The sequence below is a fragment of the Oncorhynchus nerka genome, linkage group LG18 (genome assembly GCF_034236695.1).
Source record: "Oncorhynchus nerka isolate Pitt River linkage group LG18, Oner_Uvic_2.0, whole genome shotgun sequence".
In the NCBI taxonomy this organism is placed as follows: Eukaryota; Metazoa; Chordata; class Actinopteri; order Salmoniformes; family Salmonidae; genus Oncorhynchus; species Oncorhynchus nerka.
Window position 1 is genome coordinate 45,063,146 of NC_088413.1, and position 12,845 is coordinate 45,075,990.

Here is a 12,845-nt window from a genome sequence, read left to right on the forward strand (position 1 = left end):
GCAGAACCAGCGGTGTCGTTTGACTTAGCAAACGAGGATCGGATGTCGTCGACCTTCTTTTCAAAATGGTTGACGAAGTCATCTGCAGAGAGGGAGGGGGAGGGGAGGAGGATTCAGGAGGGAGGAGAAGGTGGCAAAGAGCTTCCTAGGGTTAGAGGCAGATGCTTGGAATTTAGAGTGGTAGAAAGTGGCTTTAGCAGCAGAGACAGAAGAGGAAAATGTAGAGAGGAGGGAGTGAAAGGATGCCAGGTCCGCAGGGAGGCGAGTTTTCCTCCATTTCCGCTCGGCTGCCCGGAGCCCTGTTCTGTGAGCTCGCAATGAGTCGTCGAGCCACGGAGCAGGAGGGGAGGACCGAGCCGGCCTGGAGGATAGGGGACATAGAGAATCAAGGGATGCAGAAAGGGAGGAGAGGAGGGTTGAGGAGGCAGAATCAGGAGATAGGTTGGAGAAGGTTTGAGCAGAGGGAAGAGATGATAGGATGGAAGAGGAGAGAGTAGCGGGGGAGAGAGAGCGAAGATTGGGACGGCGCGATACCATCCGAGTAGGGGCAGTGTGGGAAGTGTTGGATGAGAGCAAGAGGGAAAAGGATACAAGGTAGTGGTCGGAGACTTGGAGGGGAGTTGCAGTGAGGTTAGCGCAAGAACAGCATCTAGTAAAGATGAGGTCGAGCGTATTGCCTGCCTTGTGAGTAGAGGGGGAAGGTGAGAGGGTGAGGTCAAAAGAGGAGAGGAGTGGAAAGAAGGAGGCAGAGAGGAATGAGTCAAAGGTAGACGTGGGGAGGTTAAAGTCGCCCAGAACTGTGAGAGGTGAGCCGTCCTCAGGAAAGGAGCTTATCAAGGAACTACTTCTCTGATAGAGTTCAGTGTGTCAAATCGGAGGGTCTGCTGTCCGGACCTCTGGCAGTCTATGGGGGTGCCACAGGGTTCAATTCTTGGACTGACTCTCTTCTCTGTATACATCAATGAGGTCGCTCTTGCTGCTGGTGAGTCTCTGATCCACCTCTACGCAGACGACACCATTCTGTATACTTCCGGCCCTTCTTTGTACACTGTGTTAACAACCCTCCAGGCAAGCTTCAATGCCATACAACTCTCCTTCCGTGGCCTCCAATTGCTCTTAAATACAAGTAAAACTAAATGCATGCTCTTCAACCGATCGCTACCTGCACCTACCCACCTGTCCAACATCACTACTCTGGACGGCTCTGACTTAGAATACGTGGACAACTACAAATACTTAGGTGTCTGGTTAGACTGTAAACTCTCCTTCCAGACCCATATTAAACATCTCCAATCCAAAGTTAAATCTAGAATTGGCTTCCTATTTCGCACCAAAGCATCCTTCACTCATGCTGCCAAACATACCCTTGTAAAACTGACCATCCTACCAATCCTCGACTTTGGCGATGTCATTTACAAAATAGCCTCCAATACCATACTCAACAAATTGGATGCAGTCTATCACAGTGCAATCCGTTTTGTCACCAAAGCCCCATATACTACCCACCATTGCGACCTGTACGCTCTCGTTGGCTGGCCCTCGCTTCATACTCGTCGCCAAACCCACTGGCTCCATGTCATCTACAAGACCCTGCTAGGTAAAGTCCCCCCTTATCTCAGCTCGCTGGTCACCATAGCATCTCCCACCTGTAGCACACGCTCCAGCAGGTATATCTCTCTAGTCACCCCCAAAACCAATTCTTTCTTTGGCCGCCTCTCCTTCCAGTTCTCTGCTGCCAATGACTGGAACGAACTACAAAAATCTCTGAAACTGGAAACACTTATCTCCCTCACTAGCGTTAAGCACCAACTGTCAGAGCAGCTCACAGATTACTGCACCTGTACATAGCCCACCTATAATTTAGCCCAAACAACTACCTCTTTCCCAACTGTATTTAATTTATTTATTTATTTTGCTCCTTTGAACCCCATTATTTTTATTTCTACTTTGCACATTCTTCCATTGCAAAACTACCATTCCAGTGTTTTACTTGCTATATTGTATTTACTTTGCCACCATGGCCTTTTTTGCCGTTACCTCCCTTCTCACCTCATTTGCTCACATCGTATATAGACTTGTTTATACTGTATTATTGACTGTTTGTTTGTTTTACTCCATGTGTAACTCTGTGTCTGTCGAACTGCTTTGCTTTATCTTGGCCAGGTCGCAATTGTAAATGAGAACTTGTTCTCAACTTGCCTACCTGGTTAAATAAAAAAATAAAAAACAGTCATAGTATGTGTGATGGTGAAAGACAACTATCCTCCCCATTACACTCTTTTTCACCATTCTCCCGTCTCTGTCCATCAGGTCACAGTGCAGTGGACATCACCAAGGTGGCTCGCCGGCACCGCATGTCTCCCTTCCCCCTCACCTCCATGGATAAGGCCTTCATCACTGTACTGGAGATGACACCTGTGCTCGGCACTGAGATCATCAACTACAGAGGTGGGTGGGTCGGACGGACTGACTGACTGACAGTGGGACGGACGGACGGACAGACCAACAGAGACAAGTTGGAAAATTGACGTCCGGACAGACTAAAACACAAATGGACGGACGGACATAGAGACAGACCGACGGAGAGACAGACCGACGTACAGAAAGCTCAGTCATGCCCTTGTCACCGGACATGCCTTTCTTTCGATCCCTAACATCAGCCATACTGCTCACTCAGTCTTCACTACTGTCTGTAGATGATCTGTATGGCTGTTGACGCCATACTGCTCACTCAGTCTTCACTACTGTCTGTAGATGTTCTGTATGGCTGTTGACCCCATACCCTCTCTATACCCCTGACCTTCTGTCTGTAGATGTTCTGTATGGCTGTTGACCCCATACCCTCTCTATACCCCTGACCTTCTGTCTGTAGATGTTCTGTATGGCTGTTGACTCCATACCCTCTCTATACCCCTGACCTTCTGTCTGTAGATGTTCCGTATGGCTGTTGACCCCATAACCTCTCTAAACCCCTGACCTTCTGTCTATAGATGATCTGTATGGCTGTTGACGCCATACTGCTTACTCAGTCTTCACTACTGTCTGTAGATGTTCTGTATGGCTGTTGACCCCATACCCTCTATATACCCCTGACCTTCTGTCTATAGATGTTCTGTATGGCTGTTGACCCCATAACCTCTCTATACCCCTGATGTTCTGTATGGCTGTTGACGCCATACTGCTCACTCAGTTTTCACTACTGTCTGTAGATGATCTGTATGGTTGTTGACGCCATACTGCTCACTCAGTCTTCACTACTGTCTGTAGATGATCTGTATGGCTGTTGACGCCATACTGCTCACTCAGTCTTCACTACTGTCTGTAGATGTTCTGTATGGCTTTTGAAGCCATAGCCTTCACTACTGTCTGTAGATGTTCTGTATGGCTGTTGACCCCATACCCTCTCTATACCCCTGACCTTCTGTCTATAGATGTTCTGTATGGCTGTTGACCCCATAACCTCTCTATACCCCTGATGTTCTGTATGGCTGTTGACGCCATAGCCTTCACTACTGTCTGCAGATGTTCTGTATGGCTGTTGACTCCATACCCTCTCTATACCCCTGACCTTCTGTCTGTAGATGATCTGTATGGCTGTTGACTCCATACCCTCTTTATACCCCTGATATTCTGTATGGCTGTTGACTCCATACCCTCTCTATACCCCTGATCTTCAGTCTGTAGATGTTCTGTATGGCTGTTGACTCCATACACTCTCTATACCCCTGACCTTCTGTCTGTAGATGTTCTGTATGGCTGTTGACTCCATACCCTCTCTATACCCCTGACCTTCTGTATGTAGATGTTTTGTATGGCTGTTGACCCCATACCCTCTATATACCCCTGACCTTCTGTCTATAGATGTTCTGTATGGCTGTTGACCCCATAACCTCTCTATACCCCTGATGTTCTGTATGGCTGTTGACGCCATAGCCTTCACTACTGTCTGCAGATGTTCTGTATGGCTGTTGACTCCATACCCTCTCTATACCCCTGACCTTCTGTCTGTAGATGATCTGTATGGCTGTTGACTCCATACCCTCTTTATACCCCTGATATTCTGTATGGCTGTTGACTCCATACCCTCTCTATACCCCTGATCTTCAGTCTGCAGATGTTCTGTATGGCTGTTGACCCCATACCCTCTATATACCCCTGACCTTCTGTCTATAGATGTTCTGTATGGCTGTTGACCCCATAACCTCTCTATACCCCTGATGTTCTGTATGGCTGTTGACGCCATAGCCTTCACTACTGTCTGCAGATGTTCTGTATGGCTGTTGACTCCATACCCTCTCTATACCCCTGACCTTCTGTCTGTAGATGATCTGTATGGCTGTTGACTCCATACCCTCTTTATACCCCTGATATTCTGTATGGCTGTTGACTCCATACCCTCTCTATACCCCTGATCTTCAGTCTGTAGATGTTCTGTATGGCTGTTGACTCCATACACTCTCTATACCCCTGACCTTCTGTCTGTAGATGTTCTGTATGGCTGTTGACTCCATACCCTCTCTATACCCCTGACCTTCTGTATGTAGATGTTTTGTATGGCTGTTGACCCCATACCCTCTATATACCCCTGACCTTCTGTCTATAGATGTTCTGTATGGCTGTTGACCCCATAACCTCTCTATACCCCTGATGTTCTGTATGGCTGTTGATGCAATACTGCTCACTCAGGCTTCACTACTGTCTGTAGATGATCTGTATGGCTGTTGACGCCATACTGCTCACTCAGTCTTCACTACTGTCTTTAGATGTTCTGTATGGCTATTGACTCCATACCCTCTCTATACCACTGACCTTCTGTCTGTAGATGTTCTGTATGGCTGTTGACTCCATACACTCTCTATACCCCTGACCCTCTGTCTGTAGATGTTCTGTATGGCTGTTGACCCCATACCCTCTATACCACTGACCTTCTGTCTGTAGATGTTCTGTATGGCTGTTGACCCCATACCCTCTATACCACTGACCTTCTGTCTGTAGATGTTCTGTATGGCTGTTGATGCAATACTGCTCACTCAGGCTTCACTACTGTCTGTAGATGATCTGTATGGCTGTTGACGCCATACTGCTCACTCAGTCTTCACTACTGTCTTTAGATGTTCTGTATGGCTATTGACTCCATACCCTCTCTATACCACTGACCTTCTGTCTGTAGATGTTCTGTATGGCTGTTGACTCCATACACTCTCTATACCCCTGACCCTCTGTCTGTAGATGTTCTGTATGGCTGTTGACCCCATACCCTCTATACCACTGACCTTCTGTCTGTAGATGTTCTGTATGGCTGTTGACCCCATAACCTCTCTATACCTCTGACCTTCTGTCTGTAGATGTTCTGTATGGATGTTGTCTCCATACCTTCTCTATACCCCTGATGTTCTGTATGGCTGTTGACTCCATACCCTCTCTATACCCCTGACCTTCTGTCTGTAGATGTTCTGTATGGCTGTTGACGCCATACCCTCTCTATACCCCTGACCTTCTGTCTGTAGATGTTCTGTATGGCTGTTGACGCCATACTGCTCACTCAGGCTTCACTACTGTCTGTAGATGTTCTGTATGGCTGTTGACCCCATACTGCTCACTCAGTCTTCACTACTGTCTGCAGATGTTCTGTATGGCTGTTGACTCCATACCCCCTCTATACCCCTGACCCTCTGTCTGTAGATGTTCTGTATGGCTGTTGACCCCATAACCTCTCTATACCCCTTGACCTTCTGTCTGTAGATGTTCTGTATGGCTGTTGACGCCATACTGCTCACTCAGGCTTCACTACTGTGTGTAGATGATCTGTATGGCTGTTGACCCCATACCCTCTCTATACCCCTGACCTTCTGTCTATAGATGTTCTGTATGGCTGTTGACTCCATACACTCTCTATACCCCTGACCTTCTGTCTGTAGATGTTCTGTATGGCTGTTGACCCCATACCCTCTATACCCCTGACGTTCTGTCTAGATGTTCTGTATGGCTGTTGACGCCATACTGCTCACTCAGGCTTCACTACTGTGTGTAGATGATCTGTATGGCTGTTGACCCCATACTGCTCACTCAGTCTTCACTACTGTCTGTAGATGATCTGTATGGCTGTTGACGCCAATCTGCTCACTCAGTCTTCACTACTGTCTGTAGATGTTATGTATGGCTGTTGACGCCAATCTGCTCACTCAGTCTTCACTACTGTCTGTAGATGTTCTGTATGACTGTTGACGCCATACTGCTCACTCAGTCTTCACTACTGTCTGTAGATGATCTGTATGGCTGTTGACGCCATACCCTTCACTACTGTCTGTAGATGTTCTGTAATGGCTGTTGACTCCATACCCTCTCTTTACTCCTGACCTTCTGTCTGTAGATGTTCCGTATGGCTGTTGACCCCATAACCTCTCTATACCCCTGACCTTCTGTCTGTAGATGTTCTGTATGGCTGTTGACTCCATACCCTCTCTATACCCCTGACCTTCTGTCTGTAGATGATCTGTATGGCTGTTGACGCCATACTGCTTACTCAGTCTTCACTACTGTCTGTAGATGTTCTGTATGGCTGTTGACCCCATACCCTCTATATACCCCTGACCTTCTGTCTATAGATGTTCTGTATGGCTGTTGACCCCATAACCTCTCTATACCCCTGATGTTCTGTATGGCTGTTGACGCCATACTGCTCACTCAGTCTTCACTACTGTCTGTAGATGATCTGTATGGCTGTTGACGCCATACTGCTCACTCAGTCTTCACTACTGTCTGTAGATGTTCTGAATGTCTGTTGACTCTATACCCCTGACCTTCTGTCTGTAGATGATCTGTATGGCTGTTGACGCCATACTGCTCACTCAGTCTTCACTACTGTCTGTAGATGATCTGTATGGCTGTTGACGCCAATCTGCTCACTCAGTCTTCACTACTGTCTGTAGATGTTCTGTATGACTGTTGACGCCATACTGCTCACTCAGTCTTCACTACTGTCTGTAGATGATCTGTATGGCTGTTGACGCCATACCCTTCACTACTGTCTGTAGATGTTCTGTAATGGCTGTTGACTCCATACCCTCTCTTTACCCCTGACCTTCTGTCTGTAGATGTTCTGTATGGCTGTTGACCCCATACCCTCTATATACCCCTGACCTTCTGTCTATAGATGTTCTGTATGGCTGTTGACCCCATAACCTCTCTATACCCCTGATGTTCTGTATGGCTGTTGACGCCATACCCTTCACTACTGTCTGTAGATGTTCTGTAATGGCTGTTGACTCCATACCCTCTCTTTACCCCTGACCTTCTGTCTGTAGATGTTCTGTATGGCTGTTGACTCCATACCCTCTCTATACCCCTGACCTTCTGTCTGTAGATGATCTGTATGGCTGTTGACGCCATACTGCTCACTCAGTCTTCACTACTGTCTGTAGATGTTCTGAATGTCTGTTGACTCCATACCCTCTCTATACCCCTGACCTTCTGTCTGTAGATGTTCTGTATGGCTGTTGACCCCATAACCTCTCTATACCCCTGACCTTCTGTCTGTAGATGTTCTGTATGGCTGTTGACCCCATACCCTCTCTATACCCCTGACCTTCTGTCTGTAGATGATCTGTATGGCTGTTGACGCCATACTGCTCACTCAGTCTTCACTACTGTCTGTAGATGATCTGTATGGCTGTTGAGACCATACTCTTCACTACTGTCTGTAGATGTTCTGTATGGCTGTTGACGCCATACCCTCTCTATACCCCTGACCTTCTGTCTGTAGATGTTCTGTATGGCTGTTGACGCCATACCCTCTCTATACCCCTGACCTTCTGTCTGTAGATGTTCTGTATGGCTGTTGACGCCATACCCTCTCTATACCCCTGACCTTCTGTCTGTAGATGTTCTGTATGGCTGTTGACGCCATACCCTCTCTATACCCCTGACCCTCTGTCTGTAGTTCCCTTTACCTATTGTCTGTATTACTGTCTGTCTGTGTCATATGTGTGTTGAGCCCATGATGTTTCTGTTCCTACAGCTGTTCCACCTGACCCAGATGCTCTCCATTCCATCCTGTCTATCGGTCTGTCTGAGTCCCCGCCTACCTGCCTGTTCTCATCTTTCAATGGCTTGATTGTTGATTGACTGTTTTGCTAGCCAATAAACAGCACATACCTCTTGACTGTTGCATACACCTCCCTAACCATCCAGACCTTTGGCCAAGGGTATGTCATTCTGTCCTTGAGCTGTTCTTGTCTATTAATGTTCTGTATTATTGTCATGGTTCATGTTTTGTGTGGGACCACAGGAAGAGTACCTGCGGCTTTCGCAACAGCTCACGGGGATCCTAATGAAATACCAAGGAAGTACATTGATTGTCCAGGTTGTGACTTCACATAGGTCAACTTTAGGTGCTTAGGCTGCTCGTTTACACCAAGTAACCTGGGGTTTTCAAAGACACACTTGACAGTACATTTTACACCATAAATAGAGCTGGGGAAACTAGCGTCTGGTAGAATTGACCCATGGCTCTCTAGAATACGGAGCATGGTCACCCATACATAACAAGAGTCCATAGTATACACAAGTCCAGAATGAAAACCGGGTCCGTATTTTATTTCTGTCTCCATCCATCGTCTTGTTTTCTCTACCAACACTTAACTGAGAGCAGTGTCCGGTGCATGTTGAATGACTCATGTCCTCAGTCACCTTGCTGCCTGCAGTGTGTTGCTGATTGGTCTATTTATGGCTTCTGTGTGTCTATGGGAAGGGGTGTGCAGTGCTATATATTGGGTGTGGTTGGGATAATGTAGCACGTGTGTGAGCAACAACGACGGCCCCTAACCTGCGTGGCCCCCGGCAGGCCATTGTGGAACAGACCCCATTTAAGCCCATTTGGCCCCTAGAGTGGGGCGGACTGGGGGAAGAAAACACCTTACTTTATCTCCGCCACAGCCATCACAGGAGGAGCGCCAAAGCAGGAGAGGAGAGCTGTGGCTGGGGGCCCAATCATGCTAATGTTGCCTCCTCCCTGGTGCCCTGGCATTACACAGGTCAGTGATGTCATCGGTGATGTCATGCCTCCCTCCTCACCACCAGCCACCACCCCACTGAAAAGAAGATGAAAAAAAAGAAATGACACCACCCCCACTGCCTGACCACTTCCCAGAGTGCCCACTGCCCAGACCATGGCAGACAGGGTTCCGGTTGGGGGTCTGTGGGCGACGGGACGACGACAACACCCTCCTCTCTCTTCACTGGGTCATTTCATCTCCTGACCACTAGGGGGCAATAGAGGGGCTAGGCCGGGCCATAGGCTGCTACTTGTGCTGATGTTGCAGTTGCTTCTGAATCTGTTGCATGATCTGGCTGCTTGCAAAACCCACCCACTATCCTCCTCATATTACATTAGTATTGTACATTTATGGAGGACCTTTCACCACGATGGCCTGAGCAGTTGGGTTCAGTACCCACGCCGTGTTAGAATAACTCGGGAGGAGTTTGTAATGTACAGTGCCTTGCAAAGGTATTCGGCCCCCTTGAACTTTGCAACATTTTGCCACATTTCAGGCTTCAAACATAAAGATATAAAACTATTTTTTTGTGAAGAATCAACAAGTGAGACACAATCATGAAGTGGAACGACATTTATTGGATATTTCAAACTTTTTTAACAAATCAAAAACTGAAAAATTGGGCGTGCAAAATTATTCAGCCCCCTTAAGTTAATACTTTGTAGCGCCACCTCTTGCTGCGATTACAGCTGTAAGTCGCTTGGGGTATGTCTCTATCAGTTTTGCACATCGAGAGACTGAATTTTTTTCCCATTCCTCCTTGCAAAACAGCTCGAGCTCAGTGAGGTTGGATGGAGAGCATTTGGGAACAGCAGTTTTCAGTTCTTTCCACAGATTCTCGATTGGATTCAGGTCTGGACTTTGACTTGGCCATTCTAACACCTGGATATGTTTATTTTTGAACCCTTCCATTGTAGATGTTGCTTTATGTTTTGGATCATTGTCTTGTTGGAAGACAAATCTCCGTCCCAGTCTCAGGTCTTTTGCAGACTCCATCAGGTTTTCTTCCAGAATGGTCCTGTATTTGGCTCCATCCATCTTCCCATCAATTTTAAGCATCTTCCCTGTCCCTGCTGAAGAAAAGCAGGCCCAAACCATGATGCTGCCACCACCATGTTTGACAGTGGGGATGGTGTGTTCAGGGTGATGGGCTGTGTTGCTTTTACGCCAAACATAACGTTTTGCATTGTTGCCAAAAAGTAACATTTTGGTTTCATCTGACCAGAGCACCTTCTTCCACATCTTTAAACGACACTTTTTATGGATATCTTTAAGAAATGGCTTTCTTCTTGCCACTCTTCCATAAAGGCCAGATTTGTGCAATATACGACTGATTGTTGTCCTATGGACAGAGTCTCCCACCTCAGCTGTAGATCTCTGCAGTTCATCCAGAGTGATCATGGGCCTCTTGGCTGCATCTCTGATCAGTCTTCTCCTTGTATGACCTGAAAGTTTAGAGGGACGGCCAGGTCTTGGTAGACTTGCAGTGGTCTGATACTCCTTCCATTTCAATATTATCGCTTGCACAGTGCTCATTGGGATGTTTAAAGCTTGGGAAATATTTCTGTATCCAAATCCGGCTTTAAACTTCTTCACAACAGTATCTCGGACCTGCCTGGTGTGTTCCTTGTTCTTCATGATGCTCTCTGCGCTTTTAACGGACCTCTGAGACTATCACAGTGCAGGTGCATTTATACGGAGACTTGATTACACACAGGTGGATTGTATTTATCATCATTAGTCATTTAGGTCAACATTGGATCATTCAGAGATCCTCACTGAACTTCTGGAGGGAGTTTGCTGCACTGAAAGTAAAGGGGCTGAATAATTTTGCACGCCCAATTTTTCAGTTTTTGATTTGTTAAAAAAGTTTGTAATATCCAATAAATGTCGTTCCACTTCATGATTGTGTCCCACTTGTTGTTGATTCTTCACAAAAAAATACAGTTTTATATCTTTATGTTTGAAGCCTGAAATGTGGCAAAAGGTCGCAAAGTTCAAGGGGGCCGAATACTTTCGCAAGGCACTGTATGTAAAAAAATATATATATATATGTAAATGCAGGAGTGGGCGAGTTTTACTCTGCCATACCTACCGCCCTCTGCCAGCACAGCGAAGGACAAATGTGAGGGCTCAAGAGTTCATCCACCCCCTACCAGTTGTGACTGGCATCTATGTGGGTAGAAGAGATGCCCACTACCCACCCAGGCAGCACATAGACACACAGGGTTGAACACTGGGGAAACAAAACACCTCACAGCTCAGACAAAACGTCTCAGAACAACCATGTTCTTTGTGCTTGTTAAGTTTTTTTGCAGGGTGCCCTGCTTCATTGATTTCACTTGTTCTCTGCTCCAAGCCTGAATAATAGATTTTGTATATGTTAGAGACGTTTCCGTTTCTCTCCTTTCTCTATCTTTCCTCCTTTATCTCTCTTTCTTTCTTACTCCCTCTCTCTTCTTTCTGTCGGCCATGAGAGAAGTGAGTGACCCAATTCTGGGAGCGCTTTCTGTGTTGTCATTTCCCATCTCCCATCATCTGCATATGCAACAGCCGCTGGGCACAAGTTTGTTGTCCACCACGGGACGGGGGAGGCACCCAACCAATCAGGCTCGAGCGAGTAAGGCCTAGAGCGAGGCACACTGCAGACAGTGGGACAGGAAGAAACACACACTCTTTGTGACGTTAACGCACAGAGCGTCAGGGGAATCACAAAGCCAGTGCATGACCCCGTCACTAACGTAACCCAAGAACACATTCAGGAAGGTGATGACACAAGAAGTCCCTGAACTCCCAGAACAAAAGGGCTCGAGAGAGAGCGATAAGTTCACCTCACCAATCAACAGTGGTTGTAGGTCGCCTGAGGGGGGTCTAAAGCAGTTTGAATCCCACCCACTGTCCAAAAAGAAAGGAGGACCAAGGCACTCTTCACCCACTGTCCTTTGAACGGTCTCTCCTCCCAACTGTCCTGTCTCTGAAAGAAAACAGTACGTGTAGAGGCCCGACGGTGTGAGATAAAGTTGAGCATCAGACCAACCCAAAGTAAATATGGGCAATGGTGTAACGGCTGCGCCAGGGAAAACGGTTCATAAATCTTTGAAATGGCCTGTTGACTCTCTCCGATGGCAGTAAGTAAGGGCTCAGGGTACTTTTACAAAGTGCTGTTTTCTCTTGTTGGTTAATATAATGATAAAATGAACACCTAAGAGATTGATGGGCCCGGAGTGATGGAGATTGGATATTTAAACTAAATTCAGGAGGTGGAGGCTGTGCCGGTGTTGTAAGAATCACTGTTGGTGTTTTGGTAGTAAAGCTATCACAGGTGTACAAACACACACACACACACACCAGGCATCAGGAATGTCTGTCTGTCCTGTTATGAGGAAATAAAGTGTAGTGGGAATATTTTATGGTATCTGTCTTTGTTTGTTGCTCCTGTTGTGGTGTGTAATGCATCAGGTTGCAGTTTTTCTGTTCTAATAGAGAGCATATGTTTCTATTTTTGAGGGCCCCTTGTGTCTCCCTGTCGTTGTGTGTGTGTGTGTATTTTCTGCTGTGTGTGTAGTTGAGTTCTGTCTTGCGTTCCATGGGGAGTTGTGCGATTGATATTAACCAGCTACATTTTGGTTGTCTTGTCAGCCAGCTTGACGGAGGCGAGGCGAGTGTGTCGTGGCGCTCCGTTCGCTGTGTATTCGTCTGTTTCCATAGATACCTCCGTATCCATCTGTTTGATCACGGTATAAAAGACATGTTCTATATTTAGCTGCTCATCAGATGTGGTATTTTAGAACA

The 12,845-nt window shown here is 46.8% G+C and overlaps 1 protein-coding gene across 15 annotated transcripts in view; it reads left to right on the forward strand.

The window, feature by feature from the left end:
* LOC115146762 (gephyrin-like) overlaps positions 1-12,845 on the forward strand; it is a 129,223-nt gene that overhangs the window by 97,437 nt on the left and 18,941 nt on the right. For 8 of the 15 annotated variants that reach the window (XM_065004127.1, XM_065004131.1, XM_065004130.1 and 5 more), the window contains 2 exons: positions 2,311-2,448; positions 8,018-8,062. In XM_065004127.1, the coding sequence (XP_064860199.1) occupies positions 2,311-2,448; positions 8,018-8,062 (183 nt within the window). The remainder of the gene's footprint in view (positions 1-2,310; positions 2,449-8,017; positions 8,063-12,845) is intronic. The other 7 variants (XM_065004129.1, XM_065004134.1, XM_065004132.1 and 4 more) reach the window with 1 other exon arrangement.